We start from the raw sequence: 21,344 nt of genomic DNA on the forward strand, positions 1-21,344 counted from the left end.
TTAGCAGTAGTTGCACCATAACTGCATGGTGAAGGTAAATGTTGCAAGTTGTGTTGGCAACACCGATAGTGGCTTATGCCAGCATTTCCTTTCTCAAATTTCCTCTCTCCAAAATGGCCCAAACTATTCCCTTGATTACACTACCGCCTGTGGTGCAAACCATTTGTCTTTTGAGCCACTTGTAACTTGTTCAGACACATCAAATGTCAATAGGAAGAAAACAGGGCGATATCAAGCAAGGTGATGAGTAAGAACTTAGAATCAAGGTAAACATTACCAGGAAGAAATGTAAAATTGGGGAATTTTCAGCATTGTTCCTTGGGGTTTTTCACAGGGGCTAAGAATTTGTGGTGTAGCATTGCAAAAAATGTAAAACTGCAGAATGTAAAACTGAAGTTCCACTGTGTTGTTGCATTCCATCTTGAATTTTCTGTTGTTCGATTCTGCATGGACAGTTATTTATTTGCACGTTTCATCAATCATATTTATGATGATTTGGTATGTTGTGCAATGTGTCAGTAGGTTTACAAATAATATACATTTTTTATCTTCATGTTTTCATGGCATATTTCTTGATATATAATGTTTCTGAAAATGGTTATGAACACACTGTCTGAAATTCATAGATCAAAATACATTTCCTTTGTGACAGTATGACTACATTTTAATTAAATTTTTACTTTAATTTAATTTAACTATAAAATTTAATAATGTAAGCCAACCACATAAGACATTTATTCTGTTCATAAATACAGGTAAAGAGCAGTAGCTGTCAAATAGAAACAACTCTGATTTGTTTCTGAGATGCATAATTTGCCACAACCTTTACCTCACAATGGTGGTTGTCAAATATTTTTTTGGTTGAATACTTTGCTCCTGTCCTTACAACAAACATCACCAGAGACTGAATGTACCATGAGGCTGTTGTCAGTGTGCATAATTCCTTAAGCAGATGCAAACATGAGGTATGAGGATGGACGGCAGATATTATCCGTACAGTATGTTCCTGTGCAATGAATAATTTGTGTCTGCATGTAGAAATATCCCTCATGCTATTAATAAATGGAAGTACAAAGTGTGAGCCAATTTCATTGTTCCTCCTGTTGTTAAACTTCTGTTAGACTTGATTATGACTCTTGCATCAACAGCAAAGAGGACATGGAAGTGCCCCAGAAACTCCATGACATTTCATTAACAAATGTGTGTACAAATTTAACTTTCCACTGAAGCTTGGCAAACTAACCAGAAGTCCTAAACAAAAGTTAAACAACTTTCATTGTCATGGTAGCATGCACATGTAAAAAGTTTACCTGTGTTGTAAATTTATACAGTTTCCTGTATGTGAACATACTCTTCATTGTAGTAAAAGTCCTACAATGTATTGCACTGTGCAAGTCTTTCACATTCTCCTCAGTTCCTGATGCACTGAGTTGCTCATATTTGTAATAAACAAAAATGAGGAAAGACAACTACTCACATGTAGCTGATTGGTGGATGGTGCATAGTGTGGTTATGTGCCATGCATCAATTAGCTGCAAGTGAGTGGTTGTTTTTCTTCACTTCTGTTGATTGTTTACAACATAAAATTTTCGTTATTGTAGTATTAAGATACAGTTTTGTATTCTGTTAATACTAGTTTTTTTACAAATATGAAACTACTTCTTTCAATTGTCTCTTGATCTCCTTCAGTTTCCAGTTATAACTGCATATCACTTCATCAGTATTAATATCCTGCAAAAGTAGTGGTACATACATCTTTACTCATATTTTAGGTAACAACCTTCTGACAGAATTAATTGGAATGTAAAGCATAAGTAAGGCAATGTTTACTGAGGCTTAATAAGACTATGATATGATTGGTGTAAAATTGTATCCTTTTTTATGTTTTTGCAGAATAAATGAGATTACTCCCATTTCACAACAAAAAGGCACTTCAAAAATAATGTCTAAATGTATGGAACTTATACTTTAAAATCATGGCACACACAAATTATAAGTGTCATGGAAGACATAAGTTCACATTGAAGCTGTCTCAGTTCTTCTGGAGATTGGTTTCAGTGTAAATGAAGTGAGTATGTTGTAAGAGGTGTGCCAAATCAGTGGATTAAATCATATTTGGAATATTGCTCTCAGGTAACTGAAATTAAGTACATGAAAGGAAAGGAAATGAACTCCAGTTACACCTTTCAGAACCATGTGGACTAAGTCATGGTGTTCCACAGGGCTCCATTTTAGTTCTATTTCTTTTTTTGTGTACATTAATGATTTCCCATTGCACATTAGGGATCCCGAACCAGTAATGTTTGCAGATGGCACTAGTTTATTGACTGAAGGGAATAAAGAAGAAAATCTTACTGCATCTGCAAAAGATATTACAAAATGATTGTCTGAATGATTTGCTAGTAACAGGCTAATAGTTAATCCCTAAAAATGGTACTTATGAATTTCCACACTGATCAAAATAAAAATGCAGCTTAACCCATAATATGTAGATAACGAAAACATTAGTGCTGTCAATGAAACTAAATTTCTTGGGATTCATATCCAGGAAAATCTTAAATGGAGCACTCATATCACATCCTTAAATTCAAAACTAGCAAAAATGAGCTATGTAGTAAGAATTCTTTGCAACTATACTAGTGGAGAAACAATTATGACTGTATACTTTGATTGTGTACATTCAATACTGAAGTAGGGTACCATTTTCTGGGGAAATGTACACAAGGCCATAATAGTTTTCAGGAAACAAAATGAGAATAATGAAACAAGTGAGCAGCAGAAAACCATGCAAAATTTTTCTTTAAATATCTACAGAACCTACTCCTTCCCTGCATTTATATACTGGAAGTAGTCACGCATGTCAAAAAAAGCATACTGAGAAAAGAAAACCTTTTTCCTCAAAACAAAAGTGTCTATGATTACAGTACCAGGACAGACAGTGACATACATGTTAATCATTGTAACATCACTTTATGTCAAAAAGATGTATATCATGCAGGAACAAAACTATACAACAGATTACCAAGACATACAAAATCTCCTCCTGAACTACAGAGCTTTAAAACATCTGTGACAGCCTACCTTCTGGAAGACTGCTGCTATTCAATCTCACAGTATCTTATGCAAGAAAAAATGTAATTTGTATCTTTAATTGTAGAAGTAAGTTATAAATATACAGTATTTAAAAAATTGTAATTATTAACTGTATAGATCCAATTTGTTATAAAAATTTAAATAATGTATGTTTGACATTTGAAAAACCAATAGCTAAAGAGGTTTTCTGTCCAATATCCTGTGTACAATATATGTACTGAAAAAGAGATTTATATGGACAAATAAATAACTTAATTACATTTAAGAAGCTATTAATTTATTTTCCTTGCCAAACAACAACTGCTGTGTACCATGATCTTCTGGGTTGGCAGAGTGGTGTTGCCAGTAATCAGAGTGGTTTACAGTGTCAAAACCATCAGCACACATTTGTTCAGAATATCACCCTGGTTCAAGATACATGTATTTGTTACTACTCTAACAACAGTGATTGAAAATATTGTCTTTATTAGACTATCAAAAGAGCTATTTTTGCAACTATGTGAAGTTTTGGAACAAATGGATGACATATTTCAAATTATTTCATATTTCCCTTATAGGATCTTCACTCTAATTTCATCTCATGAAGAGTACAAATGTGACTCTACCACACATTTTATAATGATATGCAGAGTATAAATACAGATTTCAATTAGATAAGTAGTTGAATTTCATTATTACAAAACCTACTGGATATTCACATTTGCTCTCTTAGGATGTGTGACTTTTCATCTATAAAAATATTATTTGTGACATTGTTGTGAAACAGTCATCACATTATTAATCATTTTGAGCCCCACAGCCAAATAGTGTAAATGTTAATAAAAACCACCACAAAAGTATTTCAGAAATGTTTCTTACACCACAATGGGTTTCATTCTAAATAAATCTCTTCTGGTTAGCAAAGTAGGAGAAATGTGGCTGTGTCATTACTCAAAAATGTATTACAATTAGATATTTTTGAGTTATGATGCCATCACATTCCTACCACTTTGTGAAGATTAGTTACAAAGACTGTCAGTGTATTTTCAGTCATCTAAAAATGTTCATTTAGAATAAAACTGACTGTGATGTAATTAACATTCACAGTCATAACACTGTAGCAAAACACTTCCTCTACACTGTTAAATGAAGGACTGTGTTCGTTTGCTAAGAGAGTAAAATTCTTAGAAGTGTCTGACATTATGCTTCCTTCAATTCCGAGAAATCAAGAGGCTTAAACTGGTTTGTTGGCAGTGTTCAAACAGTTCCAAATTCTCTGCTTTTTACATAGAGATGATTCAGCTTGGTTTTCATACACCTTTGTCCTAATGAAATTCATGGATCATTTAGGATTTTTATTATTGCATTTCAAAAACAATGGCATTATGCACTCAGATAATGTAGGTTTCTGCATTACATGCATGTGAATTTATGACTAAGTTAGATAAAATCATATTGTACATAACAGTGATTCTTCATAAAAAAGTTTCTATTAGTATACTGAATATTTACTTACCCTTATAGATGCTCTAGTTGCTTGTTTATGTCCTCTTACAAACTGTTTGCAATTCTTCTCTTGATTTTGATCTTCTTCTGGCTGATCCTCATTGTTGTTATCTTCTATAAACACTAGTGCAGCAGCAGATGATGGATTTTGAATAAGTGAAGCGTATGTACTCTGGATCACAATGCGTCCCTAAAATGACAATAAATATTTGGTTCTATGCTTACAGAAAATGCAGACACAGAATAAAACTAAATATGGAGCAATCTGTTGTATGTACACTATCAATGAATTGATTATTGTTTTCAAAATGTGTTCTTCTCCCATGGGTAGAGAGGAATGATAGTATCAGTGCGATTGCAGCTTCTTTTTGTTGAGAGGATGGTAACGGTGATGCGGCATGCAGGCATAAAACAAAATTTCTGTTGGGGCACTACCAGAAACATGCTGGATAGGATAAAAGAGGGTCTGTAATCTACTGAGTAAAATATGAGTTCCAAGATGAATGGAATGCATTTTGCTTGAGGAAAAAGAGGCAATTTGGGAAATAATGACATTCATTTTCCAGAAACATGAAATAAATTATTACCTCTGATGTACAATTTGCAGTTCTGTTGAGAGATAATCAACATTTTTGGATACCATAGATAACACATTCTTTTCACTGATATAATCTGATGGCAATGGCAGAAATGAAATTATACTTCTGTAATGAATGAAAATGGAACAAAGTCAACTGTCTTGGAGTGTCATACACACATACAAGGAGAAGGCGAGAGACTTTCAGACTCTGGATTTCTTTCACTGAAGAAAATTTCACGCATGAAAAAGAAGGAGTGCACTATTCAGTGATTCTATTTGAAGGTCAGGCATGACTCTCAGTTTAGAGAGGGACACTGTAGGATAAACAAATGAGAACAGAATCAAAAACAAGAAATTGAAGTAGCATTGCCTTGAAGTATAAAACGCTGGTTTATTTTACAACGTGCTGGCGTATCTGTATGAATGTGATGGATACAAAGGAAATCAATTCTGTGTTGCCATCAGAAAATGAAATTTTGAAAAAAAAAGTTGCGTTTGAATTGATATTTATGAATAAAGATGGGGAGTAACAAAGAAGATCAGCATAAATATAGGCAGTAATATGGATATAGGGTAGAAAGTACAGATATGGACACAAACTAAAAGTAAGAAAGAGTCTTGTATTCTTTAAAAGATCACATATTGTATATCCTACAATCTACAAGATTACTATAGGAATAAAGGTATCCTGTAAGCCAAAAAGGAAACTATATCTGTCAGTCAGAAACAGCTTTGATGTAAATTCTATAGATAGTTACCAAACATGCTGCAAAATATCGAAGATAGTAATACAGATATCAAAGCAACTGCATTATCAGAAAAGGATAGTCACATCAGATAAAATAAAGACAATATGGGATATATGACCCGTGGTCTAGGGGTAGTGTCTTTAATTCATAATCAAAACATCTTCGGTCGCGGGTTTGATCCCCGCCACTGCCTAAATTTTAATAAATAATCAGCATTGGCAGCCGAAGACTTCCGGCATAAGAAGTCAGCCTCATTCTGCCAACGGTCTTGTCAAAGAGGGCGGAGGAGCGGATAGAGGTTCAGGGCACACTCTTGTCCTAGGGGTGGGAAATTGCCACTAAAGGCGGAAGAATCAGCAATGATCAACGACATGAGGATGCAGAAGGCAATGGAAACCACTGCATTAAAGACACATAATGTGTATCCACAGGACATGTGGCCTGTAATTGCAGAAGTGTCATGATGATCTCTCCATTGGCAAAAGATTCCGGAATAGTCCCCCATTCGGATCTCCAGGAGGGGACTGCCAAGGGGGAGGTTACCAAGAGAAAAAGATTGAATAATCAATGAAAGGATAATGTTCTACGAGTCGGGGCATGGAATGTCAGAAGCTTGAATGTGGTAGGGAAACTAGAAAATCTGAAAAGGGAAATGCAAAGGCTCAATCTAGATATAGTAGGGATCAGTGAAGTGAAGTGGAAGGAAGACAAGGATTTCTGGTCAGATGAGTATCGGGTAATATCAACAGCAGCAGATAATGGTATAACAGGTGTAGGATTCATTATGAATAGGAAGGTAGGGCAGAGGGTGTGTTACTGTGACCAGTTCAGTGACCGGGTTGTTCTAATCAGAATCGACAGCAGACCAACACCGACAACGATAGTTCAGGTATACATGCCGACGTCGCAAGCTGAAGATGAACAGATAGAGAAAGTGTATGAGGATATTGAAAGAGTAATGCAGTATGTAAAGGGGGACGAAAATCTAATAGTCATGGGCGACTGGAATGCAGTTATAGGGGAAGGAGTAGAAGAAAAGGTTACAGGCGAATATGGGCTTGGGACAAGGAATGAAAGAGGAGAAAGACTAATTGAGTTCTGTAACAAGTTTCAGCTAGTAATAGTGAATACCCTGTTCAAGAATCACAAGAGGAGGAGGTATACTTGGAAAAGGCTGGGAAATACGGGAAGATTTCAATTAGATTACATCATGGTCAGACAGAGATTCTGAAATCAGATACTGGATTGTAAGGCATACCCAGGAGCAGATATAGACTCAGATCACAATATAGTAGTGATGAAGAGTAGGCTGAAGTTCAAGACATTAGTCAGGAAGAATCAATACGCAAAGAAGTGGGATACGGAAGTACTAAGGAATGACGAGATATGTTTGATGTTCTCTAACGCTATAGATACAGCAATAAGGAATAGCACAGTACAGTTGAAGAGGAATGGACATCTCTAAAAAGGGCCATCACAGAAGTTGGGAAGGAAAACATAGGTACAAAGAAGGTAGCTGCGAAGAAACCATGGGTAACAGAAGAAATACTTCAGTTGATTGATGAAAGGAGGAAGTACAAACATGTTCCGGGAAAATCAGGAATACAGAAATACAAGTCGCTGAGGAATGAAATAAATAGGAAGTGCAGGGAAGCTAAGACAAAATGGCTGCAGGAAAAATATGAAGACATCGAAAAAGACAGACTCATCATACAGGAAAGTCAAAACAAACTTTGGTGACATTAAAAGGAACGGTGGTAACATTAAGAGTGCAACGGGAATTCCACTGTTAAATGCAGAGGAGAGAGCAGATAGCTGGAAAGAATACATTGAAAGCCTCTATGAGGGTGAAGATTTGTCTGATGTGATAGAAGAAGAAACAGGAGTTGATTTAGAAGAGATAGGGGATCCAGTATTAGAATCGGAATTTAAAAGAGCTTTGGAGGACTTACAGTCAAATAAGGCAGAGGGGATAGATAACATTCCATCAGAATTTCTAAAATAATTGGGGGAAGTGGCAACAAAATGACTATTCACGATGGTGTGTAGAATATATGAGTCTGGCGACATACCATCTGACTTTCGGAAAAGCATCATCCACACAATTCCGAAGACGGCAAGAGCTGACAAGTGCGAGAATTGTCGCACAATCAGCTTAACAGCTCATGCATCGAAGCTGCTTACAGGAATAATATACAGAAGAATGGAAAAGAAAATTGAGAATGCGCTAGGTGAAGATCAGTTTGGCTTTATGAAAAGTAAAGGAATGAGAGAGGCAATTCTGACGTTACGGCTAATAATGGAAGCAAGGCTAAAGAAAAATCAAGACACTTTCATAGGATTTGTCGACCTGGAAAAAGCGTTCGACAATATAAAATGGTGCAAGCTGTTCGAGATTCTGAAAAAAGTAGGGGTAAGCTATAGGGAGAGACGGGTCATATACAATATGTACAACAACCAAGAGGGAATAATAAGAGTGGATGATCAAGGACGAAGTGCTCGTATTAAGAATGGTGTAAGACAAGGCTGTAGCTCTTCAATCTGTACATCGAGGAAGCAATGATGGAAATAAAAGAAAGGTTCAGGAGTGGAATTAAAATACAAGGTGAAAGGGTATCAATGACACAATTCGCTGATGACATTGCTATCCTGAGTGAAAGTGAAGAAGAATTAAATGGTCTGCTGAATGGAATGAACAGTCTAATGAGTACACAGTATGGTTTGAGAGTAAATCAGAGAAAGACGAGGGTAATGAGAAGTAGCAGAAATGAGAACAGCGAGAAACGTAACATCAGGATTGATGGTCACGAAGTCAATGAAGTTAAGGAATTCTGCTACCTAGGCAGTAAAATAACCAATGACGGACGGAGCAAGGAGGACATCAAAAGCAGACTCACTATGGCAAAGAAGGCATTTCTGGCCAAGAGAAGTCTACTAATATCAAATACCGGCCTTAATTTGAGGAAGAAATTTCTGAGGATGTACGTCTGGAGTACAGCAATTTATGGTAGTGAAACATGGACTGTGGGAAAACCGGAACAGAAGAGAATCAAAGCATTTGAGATGTGGTGCTATAGACGAATGTTGAAAATTAGGTGGACTGATAAGGTAAGGAATTAGGAGGTTCTATGCAGAATCGGAGAGGAAAGGAATATGTGGAAAACACTGATAAGGAGAAGGGACAGGATGATAGGACATCTGCTAAGACATGAGGGAATGACTTCCATGGTACTAGATGGAGCTGTAGAGGGCAAAAACTGTAGAGGAAGACAAGAGATTGGAATACGCCAAGCAAATAATTGAGGACGTAGGTTGCAAGTGCTACTCTGAGATGAAGAGGTTAGCACAGGAAAGGAATTCGTGGCGGGCTGCATCAAACCAGTCAGTAGACTGATAACCCAAAAAAAAAAAAAAAAAAAAATAATGGGATAAAGTGAAGGAAGAGACTGGAGGAACCAGAGATGAAAAGGCTTACATAGCATTAAGAGTAAATTGTACATGGGTAAAAAAAGTGTGCAGTGTTGCTGAACTTTTCAATAGGCATTTCATAAATGTTACTGAAAAGACAGGGGTGTCGAGTTCAGTAGATGCTGCCATAGAGTAACTCAGACAAGTCACTAAAAATGATTACAATAGTATGAGTGGAGCATCACAACACCAGTGAAAGTAATGTCCACCTTAAAATCCTTAAAATCAAAAACTGGTGGCTATGTCTCTGAGTTTAGTGACATTGTACGTTATTTGTGTAACCAGTCTTGTATCAGTGGAACATTTCCTGAACGGTTGAAATGTGCTGAAGTTAAGACTTTGTATAAGAAAATAGTTAAAAAAATACCACCAAACTTCCACCCAATTTCACTTTTGCCCACAATCTCAAATATTTCAGAGAATATAATATACAGTCATCTTCTTAACCATCTGAACACAAATAAAATATTATCCAAATCACAACTTGCAAAATGTAGTTAAACAGTGAAAAATGTAGTTAATTTGTTACACAATAAATTACAGGCTACTGGTTTATTTTGTGATCTGTCAAAGGCATTTGACTGTGTAAATCACAGTATACTATGAAGTTAATTGGGTTATTGTGGTGTGACAGGAAATGTTGCAAAATGGTTTAAATTCTATATCTCTGACAGAAAACAAAAGGTTTCAATAGGAATGAAACATATATTAAATCATCAGGCACCATCCAACCGGGAACAACCAATAACATGGTGTCCATCAAGATTCCATGTTAAGGTGCTTACTTTTTCTAGTGTATATCAATCACCTTTCACAGTCACATTACCAGATGCCAAGTTTGTTTTGTTTGCAGGTCATGCAGATATTGCAATAAATAGTAAATCAAGTACAGCTTTAGAGAGGTTGGCTAATGAAATTTTCATGGTTATCAATAAATGGTTCCTAGCCAATTCTCTGTCACTAACCCTTGAAAAAACATACTGTATGCAGTTCAGTACGTGTAAAAGGTTGCCTGTCAGTATATGCCTAAAATATAAATACAAGCACATAGAAGAAGTTGACACCGGTAAATTCTTGAGATTACAGCTTGATAATAAATTTAACTGGAAAAAGCATGCAACAGAACTGCTGAAGCACCTAAACAAATCTCTATTTCCTATGTGAATGTTACCTCACAAAGGCGATAAAAAAATATTATGCTTACTTTCATTTTATAATGTCATTAGGAATTATATTTTCTGGGGTAACTCAACAAGCCAAGCTACAGTTTTTCAAGACCAGATACATGCAATAAGAATTATTCCAATATATTTGCTCCTTAATGAAATTTCTCATTCAATTCCCCCCCCCCCCCCCCCCCCCCCCTTCCCCCCTCCAAACCAACAGCTCAGTTCACTGAATCAATACTAGAAATAGAAATAGGAATTACTTTCACAAAGGTTTAAAGGCACTTACTTTGATTCAGCAGAAAGGTGTCCTCTATTCAGCACTACACATTTTCAATAACATGCCAGCAGCCATAAAAAGTTTAACTAATAATAAAGTTCAGTTTGAGAGGAGTCTATCGGTGACCAACTCCTTCCATTCCAATGATCAATTTCTTAGCAGATGTTACAGTATCACATAATGTGAATATTGCATATAATCTGGCTTCCTGCACAAATATTGTGCAATAATGTGATCATTGTAAGAAAGTAGTGTAAAATGTTTATTTATTTTTTTAAAATATTTTCATTGATGACATGTGGCTACAATATCCTAAGAATTATCATATATTATCATATACATCTAAGTGTATTGAACATTTAATATTTGATGACAAGTTTTATATACTTTTAAATATAAATATGTTTAATTTTTTTTCTACCAGTTCCACATCCACAAGGGCAATTTTGTTTGGGATCTGTTTAAGATACACATAATATCTGCTCTTATTTTGTAAATATTTATTGTGTACTCTTGGTTTCTGATGTGTTCTGCATCCCAGAGGATGTCCTCACTACAAATCAACTGGGACAAAAAATACATCTAATCAAATCTAATCAGGATGAATCCTTATGTTAGTAAAAATACTCCAGATATAAAATGGCTCCATCAAGCCTGTTAGTCATCTGGAGATAAAGTTTACAAACTGTATTTCGTAATGTCCATCTCTAGTACCAGCAGGTCATTTTTGTTTGTCTGAAATTTTGTAATATGATTTTGATAATACTGAAATAGCAAATGTAACATGTGATGCAGTGGCAGTTTTGCCTTATGTGGATATGTGTATATATTTCATGAACTGTTATATTTAAAAATTGTGTTAGTGTGTATAATGTCTGGAGGTTTATTTCGTAATTCATAAATGGCAACAATGTTTACAGAAATGTGCTGCTAACTTTAGACAGTTGTGTCCTTGACATCTATGACAATTGCTGAGGCTGACAGATTCTTCTAAACACTGAGCAGGATCAAGACTTTTCAAAAACAGAATGACTGAGACTAAGGTTGAGTGCATTAGCAATAGTCTCCAAAGTAAAGAATATGATTCAGAGCGTACTTAATTTGGAAACATTACAATGTTGTTCAGTTTTAAAAAAAGACAAAAGAATAGACTTAGTGTTCAATAACTACACATATGCATGCTTTTCTGTCATATACAGGTGCTAATTTATTTCATTTACAGTTGTATTTTGTAGTAAAATATGGTGTGTTTCACAGCAATTTTGTAAAGAATTCTCAAATGTATGGACAGTTTTGAATTTGCATGCGAACGCCCCCAATTTCAGTTGGTACATGCTACCACTGCTGTGATCTAGTAATAAGTCTGGTCAGAAAAACCTCAAGAAGGGGGTGCTAAAGATATCTTGAGCTACCTTTACTTTTACTGTAATAAAAAAATAACCAAGTCACATGCAAAGTTTAAGAAATTTTTATTTAAACTGATTATACACATATACAAGACATTTGCCAACTTATGATATAAGAAAGTTACAATTGTGGTTCTCTTCCTTAAATGATGAAATCTGTGCACCTATTCTTCCTAGAAAATTGGTTAATTATGTCATCAATAGGACAATGTCAGGACGAGTGTTCAACAGAGGTAAGCTGCTACGTCAATCCTCCTTTGTTGTCAACCTCGCCCATGTCTTTATACACCGCAGTGTTGAAAAACTTCTTTTTACTGTAGCAATAGATGCAGGCAGACGGGCAAATATTTTGTACAGCATGTGAAAAGTAGGATGGTCAGATCCAGGACAAACAGACAAGGCTTGCATAACAGAATCACAATCATTAAGGGTGTTTATGCTTGTTTGCTTTTCAAAGACTGGCAGTTCAGTTAAGCACTGATTCAGTTTAGGTAACAGATCATTACCATCATGTTTCAGTAGTTGTGAGGGCAAAAATATGTTGAATTTTAAATAATAAATGTTTTCTTCAACAAAACATTCTCTCATGTCAGTCATAACATGGTCCAGTGTTGGAATAAAAACAATTCTTTTCCAGTATGTCATAGCATCAGCATTATGATTGCAGTTTTCTGTATTTATAATGCTATGTATCGAAGGTTCTCTGTACAAGAAAACAGTAGAACACCAGACAGAATAATGTATCAAGATCACCAGAATGGCTGAGTCTTTTCTTGTAGGTATGTGCTAGCAGTCTTTGTGCCAGACAGAAACATATAAATTCCGATGATGTGGACGTGTGTGGTACATAGGAAAGTACAACTACTCAATAACTCAATTCAGTCGAGTCGACTGATGAAAGAAACAAACGAGTAGCATGCAGGATGACTGGCAGAGGCAGTGTGGGTGGCAATGTGGGTGGCCCCGCAAGGGGGTGGGGTGTGGGGGGAAGGGGGGGGGGGGACATTGCATGTGCCATATGGTTCTTCCACTGAGTCTGGTTGGCTACTGTTTTGATCATGTTAGATATGGATGAGTTTTGAGCTATGACCAACAAATTTGTGTCACCGCAAAGAGTCCTTTCATGTCTTCATTAATCTATTTATATCACTCAAGAATAATACAGGGTATACAAAACTTATTTGTCTGTTTATTTAGATCCTGCCTGTGAACACATTCTGCCCATTTCAGCACCAACTGTTGGGTATGGCACACTTTTTGAAACATGGAAAATGTTGTCAGTAGAGTACTTACGACCTCACAAAATTAATGCCATATTTATCACTTTACACTACATAGAGTAATAATTTCAGTGAATTTAAAGTATATTTACAATAATAATTATAAGAACCCCCATTTACAGCAAGGTGTGTTAGAGGGCTTACACACAAAGAATGCCATTCCTATCTTAGTTTTGGTTAGATTACCAGTACTCACTTTTCCATTGGATACCTTTTAAGATAGTCTTCAAAGATCTTTATTTCTTTTATTTTCTTTAACATGTTGGATACTATGCTGAAAAATCATTCTACCAATTTCACTTGGCACCCCCATTTCCATTTTGATGTTTTGTTTTATCATCAGTAATTAACTTTCCTAGCAGTGCATGTTCATGAATGTTCTTACTCAGAAAGTGGGTTTCGCTGTCTCTCAGTGACACGTGGTCTGATTTCTTTAGAGGGTGTCACTGCCACATTCTTAAATTTTATAAAAACATGTTTCCAAGGACGTTTACATTTATCTTAGCAGCACACCAATCTGATCTACTTTGATGGTGAAAATTCTTTTTATGTAACATGTTTGTGTACTTCTACAGAGAAAAAATAAATAATAGTCATGGGAATTTTAGTCCATATTATATACTGTCTTCAACGTTTTTCATTAATAAACTTTTTCATTGAGTGCAGCAGGAAAATCTCACTTTCTTGTGCATGTTATCTATGTCATCTCCACTATTCATTCATCCATCCATTATATTCTGTACATTCCATCAAGAACTAGAACCTTTAGGGACGTGGCATGGGTCAAAGACAAAAAATTATACAAAGTTAATCTGTATATTGTATTAACAATAACTAGTTTGTGCTATTCACACTTAGCTGTCTAAATATAAACGAATAAATTAGAAAGAAAGTGGCTACAATTCATATACTCATTTATATAAGCTACTAAGGTTTGTGGTGTTTGTTTATTGAGTACAGTAATTACTTATTTCTGTATATCTTTTTCATTTTTGTTATGCAGAAATTTGCAATGTCGTAATTCTTCTCTTGTGTTCTTATGACTGTCATCAAATGAGTTCAGATTATGGTCAGCAAAATCTGTTGTTGCCAATAGGCACCCCTTTCTTCCATGAACCCATGTTGTGATGAATGTACTATTTTAATACTTTAAAAACAACCAACAATTTTGTTACCATTACTTCAAAGACTTTACCAAGCTTGGAAATCACCCTGTTGGCTCAAAGTTTCCTAATTTGTATCTGCTATTATTATATAACATTTAGCATTTGGGACATAAATACCCACTTAATACAAATACTTCTATAAGTAGCAGGCTTCAAACATACCATTATATAGACAGTAGATAGCTTTTTGTGTAAGTTAGATACATACATAGTTTGAAGCATCAGATAAAAAGAGAAGCAAGAGGAAGAACAGTGGCATTTTCCGAGTAGTTGCTTTTCTGCTAATAATATATATTACTCACACACTACTTGAATGCATCTAGCACAGTGACTACTAGGGGCTAGTAGGATCAATAGAAATTGAAGGCACTTGACCAGCACAGATATCTTTCCCTTGTTACTGACTTTGTTAGCAGACAACAGTGAGTATAACATATCATCTACTTTTGATTGTGAAAGAAGACATGACTTGGGGAGTTACGCACACACAAAACAAACATTGCTACTGTCAGTGTACACTGCATTGTACTGAAGACTAAGATTTCCAGAGACCTAAAACAACTGAATATCAGTCCAAAGTCATAACCCATCTTCAACTTTTATTAGTTCTGCAACTCCCATCAACCACCATGCAGAGTGAAATCCTGTGTGATCAATAAAGTAATTTAGAAGTAAGTCCCATAATTATCAATGTTAGTAGACTAGCAATAGCTGCAGTTTGTTGTTAATATACTTTCCATAATAGCTTGCAATGACTGCTTCTGCTAATTGACGTGTAATTCGACTCATTTCACATCCCAAAAGGTTCATGCAATCTACAGGCCACAACACATGAATGAATGAAACAGTTAAAAACTGGATATTATGTACTCTCTTTTAAATAATATGGCAAAAATTTTCTCCTGTTTCAATATTTAATACATGTGTTAGTGGATTTGGTAGACTGCTACTGCGGAGCCTTATGAAATGTAAAGTATCATCATCTAGATTTGAATCATTGAAATTTCTTCCTATGTTACTTCAGTGAATATGATAGGTTTCTTAATGAATTTTATGAATTTTGCCCACTTCACCTGCTTTCATTCTCGCAGTAAATTTATCTGACACAGCTATAAAATATTTGTTGCAGCTGCATCTTCGGGTCTCTACCTAATTTGCCACTTATCCTGTGATCATTTTTATGTTTTTCCTCTGTTTTTGTTTATGAATGACTGTAAATGTTCAGCATAGTTTTGAAATTTGTACATCACTCTTCTAAAAATGTAAAATTTTGAGTTTTGATTATTTTTACATACGCTTTTACTTCTGTTTTTGAGTGGAAGATTGCATGTACTTGTGGCCCCCTCCCCTTTCTTTAAATGTAAAGAGCATATTACAACGTAAGTTTATATTTTGCATGAATTTTTCATTACTTGCTTGAATTTTTTAACAACTATTACCCAATTTTGAGTTGTTTCATTCATGTGGAGAAATTTTGTGAATGTTACCTTATGTTTTCTTTAAAGAAGGTAAGATCAAAAAATAAGTCATCAGAATAATCTTCTTGTTTAGCTGTCCCAAAATGTAATTTGTGAGGTCACATATTAGTACCCCTATAATGATTCCTCTATGGAGGTCAGCATATGAAGCAATTAACAAGTTACACTTAGAAAATAGGGTTGGTATTGTGGTGTACTTCCTTAGAAAATGTTTGCAAGAAATGTAAAGAGTAAATCACCTTTATGCAATCAACCTCATAAAACAACGATCAATGAAGCTGAGCAAGCCACTTCCCTCATAAGCATTAATGTACTCAAACATTTATAATTTACAAAACATCTGCAATGAGGATATGACCAAATACAAGAGTACAGCAGATGAAGTAAAAGTCACATGCAAACGGAAAGAGGTGTAGTTTGTTCCTGTGGTAACATTGGGCAACTGACCGTTTCCAAAGAGCTTAGATGGTGCAAAACTATGTCCTTTGTTTTGTTGGTAGCTGCAGAAGGCAGCTGCATTTGTCACATGTAGAGCAGTTCATTGGTTTCTCACAGAACATAGTTAACACACTGACACCTTATTACCTGAATTTTTACCATTCTCAGTTCCATGTAACAATATATGAACCAGTGCATAATAATAATTATAAAACAGTCCAACCTCCTGGTGAGTAATGTATCAAAAGAGGATGCTGCTGACAATAAACAATGACTACCATGCATCTTCTACATGCCTGCCTTTTCTTCATTATAGCCAGTTTTATGGCACTGACTTCTTTTGTGATAAATCCCAACAATAACTGGGTGAGGCTTACTTTAGCAATGTCGAGCTAGCAACTTTGATGCACTTCAGTACAATTCACCACATAATAGCAAAATAAAATGAAAAGACAGGGGGAGAGAGAGAGAGAGAGAGAGAGAGAGAGAGAGAGAGAGAGAGGAGCAGGAGCAAGGGGAGGGGGAGAAGAAAAAGGTTGATAGGGTCACTAAAAACATCACATGAGATATTCATTTCTGAATCATAACATTTTATACATTAATGAGTAAATGTCCTTTAGAAAGGAATGACTGAAATACTAAATATGTATTAGTATTGTCTGCAGTTGGCATGAATAGCCATGGCATACTGATGTTATTTTTAATTATAACTTACATTATTGATGATGATAACACGGTCGGTGTCTGGCAGGTTTTGAATTTGATGTGTGACCAGTATTCGGGTTTTATTACGTAAGAATTTGCTGATGCATTCTTCAAATAGATGCTTGCCAACATGGGTATCCACTGCTGAGAGAGGATCATCCAAAAGATATATGTCAACCTCACGATATACTGCCCTGAAACACGTTACTGAATACATCATATGGGTAACAACAGCTTTATTGCTACAAGAGCAGGAGAAATCACAATCAGTCACAATTTCCTTATTTTTGTAATTTAGCTTCTATTGAGGAAATCACACAAAAAGAAGCTCATACGAAAGTTAGGCATTTTCTACTGTGTAATATTCTATATCATAATTGTACTATTTGGAAACCTAACCACTATTTATCAACACAATCATCTCAGAATTAAGTTGTTTGTATGCAAGAAAAGCAGAGAAAAAGAACAAAAATGTAATGAAAAGGTAAATGAGCCTCACATTGAACAAGTATAATAGTAAAATGTTTTCCTGCACTCAACATCATAGAACAATGATCAAGAAAATTTGTCTGTCAGCATTGCTGGAATGTTACCTACAGAAGGAAAGCAACATCTTATTTCTAATTTTACAATAATAGGTACGACAGATAAATAGTCCATACTAGCAACATTAAGCTAGGTTATGGATTAGTAATTTGTTAACAGAAAATTCATTAGAGAAGCACATTCCACATAAAGCAGCAAATACTAGACAATGGGTTACTCTAATAACACAGGCTCCTCAGACTGGCACTAATAAATCTACAACTTAAATTCTACCAAGCCATTTTCTAGTTAAATTCTTGCATATTTTACCAAACTTCAACAACATTCTGTAATTTTAATTCTTAAATTAATTATGCAATGAAATGAGTGTTCAGCAGCATTATAAACCTTTCAGAGAGAGCTTGTTTGATTAAGATCCAATACTTTGTACGCAGTTATTATCATGCCCAATCACTCACACCACATCAATTCATTTTTTCCTCCATACAGTAAGTCTTATGTATGTTATGTGTTCTAACCCAGGAACACTATAATTTATTGCTCGAACAGTACACACACATGGAAGGCAAGGTACACTACAATTAGCAACACACAAGTGGCTAGAGGAGCCTTGCACTCCCACCTTCATAGACATTGTTTCTGACAGGGGTGCAGCTGGGAGGCTGCACACATAACTGCTGTCATATTAACAAGCTGGATGGCCTCTAGTGGCCAAATCAAGCACAAACTTCATCTTGAACTATGAAGCAGTGTGCACACAAAACTGATAGTTAAAGCCTTATGTTTCATTACAACTGCTCCAGGGATTAATTAGCTATGCTTATTTACACAGGAAACCATTCCCATCCCTACTCATAGTAGTGCTTAACAGTTTCTTATGCCCATCAAAATTTTGTAAAGACAGTAAGTCATATGTACACCAAGTTTGGCGTTGAAATTTCACCATGAGTTCCATATACAGGGTGTTACAAAAAGGTACAGCCAAACTTTCCGAAAACATTCCTCACACACAAAGAAAGAAAATATGTTATGTGGTCACGTGCACGGAAACGCTTACTTTCCATGTTAGAGCTCATTTTATTACTTCTCTTCAAATCACATTAATCATGGAATGGAAACACACAGCAACAGAACATACCAGCGTTACTTCAAACACAGGAAATACTCAAAATGTCCTCCGTTAGCGAGGATACATGCATCCCTGATGGGCTGATGCAGCCCTGGAGAATGATGTATTGTATCACAGCCGTCCACAATACGAGCACGAAGAATCTCTACATTTGGTACCGGGGTTGCACAGACAAGATCTTTCAAATGCCTCCATAAATGAAAGTCAAGAGAGTTGAGGTCAGGAGAGCGTGGAGGCCACCGAATTGGTCCGCCTCTACCAATCCATCGGTTACCAAATCTGTTGTTGAGAAGCGTACGAACACTTCGACTGAAATGTGCAGGAGCTCCATCGTGCATGAACCACATGTTGTGTCGTACTTGTAAAGGCACATGTTCTAGCAGCACAGGTAGAGTATCCCGCATGAAATCATGGCGGTGAATCGAGGAAGTACAGTACATACTGACGAAACTAAAATGAGCTCTAACATGGAAATTAAGCGATTCCGGACACATGTCCACATAACATCTTTTCTTTATTTGTGTGTGAGGAATGTTTCCTGAAAGTTTGGCCGTACGTTTTTGTAACACCCTGTATACACAAGAACCCACATATGTATGTGTATCCCATTTCATACAGGTCAGTGTTACGTTTTAAACTTAATACTCATCATCAGCAGACGATTATAAGAGCAAAGCATTTTACCTGGCCAGATTAACTCGAGCTTTCTGTCCTCCTGAGAGCGAGGTTCCTCTTTCTCCAACCACTGTGAGGTCTCCTTGAGGTAAAAGTTCTAAGTCACGTTGCAGGGCACATGCATGTATGACTTGTTTGTATCGCACTTTGTCATAAGGAAGACCAAACAGTATATTCTGGCGCACTGTTGCTGCGAAGACCCAAGGCTCTTGGGACGCATATGAAAACTTTCCTGTTGTATTTAGTGATCCCTCCTTTAGAGGTAACTCCCCTAATATTGCTTGCAGAAGAGAACTCTGAAATATATAAATAGTAATGAATTCTTTTGCAGTAACATCTAAATAGAACTCTACTGAAAAAACCCTATCCTTTCAGTATGTTACACACCTCACATACAAATATATTTGTTTTGGATGTACTTAACTGAATTAAAATACTAGAACATATTAAGCATCTATCACAAACATGAATTTTGACTCTCACTTTGAGACACAACAGATGAATCCCTCTCAACCTGGGGTCTCCTTTCCAAACTGTCTCAAGCTATCCATCTTCATCTGTGAGGAAGGCACTAAAAGTTCCAACAGCAATTATATGTAATTCATTGTCTGATTTATAATTTTCTGCTTCAACAAACTAAAAGCAGATGTGAAAAACAGTTCCAGTAATTTACTTTCTAGGCACATGGCCAGTAAACTATAACAGAAATACATTAATTCTAGTTACAATAAATATCAGACTTTAATTGTGTCTATTTACTGCAGTAATATATACATTACAAACAAAAATTAAGAAATAAAAATATTTAAAAAATCTGTTGAATGTCAAGACAGTTTTCTGCATTGACAACGAGGTTATTCCATGTCAAGTCATCCAGGCCACCTCATCCACCATCCCAGATTTAGATGAAACTTTGTTCATTCCTTTTTCCTATGCAGATAAGTAAACATACAAAACTTTAGCTTTTATTTCTCTCTGATTCATTTTTATGGCAAATCACTTTTATTTGTTCAGTGCCTTTGAAATCTTAGTGGTTTACTTCAGGTTCCCGAGAAAAAAAAACTGAAAATATAATCTGTTTGGGGAAAAAAAGAGCAGAAATCCTGTTAAATTCATTTTCTCAAGCACAGGGTTAAATTTCTCTATTTGTTCCAGGATGAGGTATGGCCATTCTTTTTCTTTCATACAAATTCATTAATGTATGAAGGTACATTGGTATTTCAGTACTGATAATTTGATATTGGTAATCATAATTCACAGACAAAATCCACATCACATTTTTTAAGTCTAATGACATTCTACACTGGAAGAAGATCAACAAAATGTTATTGAGCCACTGTTTCTCAGAAATCTTAGCAAAAAATGAAGTAATCATACAAGATTTTCTTTTCTCAAGATTTTTTGAATGGTTTCCACCTTCCTTTCTTTCAAAGTTTATTCTACTTTCATGACTTGTGCGCCCTCAAGCATACCCAGGGCCAGTTTTGCTCCCTTGAAATCATTTTTGATAGAGAGCTTGAGAGATAAGTTCTTGTGATCCTTACGTAGTTAATGTTCTTTTCTTTCAGAGCAGCTGTCTCACACTCAATTGATTTTTTCACATCATTGATCTTTAAATTTCTTTCCATGATGCCTTTGGTTTTGTTCCTCTTTTTGCTCTTCTTCTAATTCAGTTTTTCTTTCCCTTTCACATTTTTCCT

General features: G+C 35.7%; 1 protein-coding gene across 1 annotated transcript in view; it reads right to left on the minus strand.

Annotated features, from left to right (window-relative positions):
* LOC124594735 (ATP-binding cassette sub-family C member 4-like) overlaps window positions 1-21,344 on the minus strand; it is a 279,421-nt gene that overhangs the window by 73,197 nt on the left and 184,880 nt on the right. Inside the window, exons 10-12 of the mRNA XM_047133107.1 lie at window positions 19,654-19,940; window positions 17,305-17,488; window positions 4,589-4,768 (exon numbers count right to left, since the gene is read on the minus strand). Of these exons, the coding sequence (XP_046989063.1) occupies window positions 4,589-4,768; window positions 17,305-17,488; window positions 19,654-19,940 (651 nt within the window). The remainder of the gene's footprint in view (window positions 1-4,588; window positions 4,769-17,304; window positions 17,489-19,653; window positions 19,941-21,344) is intronic.

Source organism: Schistocerca americana, chromosome 2 (genome assembly GCF_021461395.2).
Source record: "Schistocerca americana isolate TAMUIC-IGC-003095 chromosome 2, iqSchAmer2.1, whole genome shotgun sequence".
NCBI lineage: Eukaryota > Metazoa > Arthropoda > Insecta > Orthoptera > Acrididae > Schistocerca > Schistocerca americana.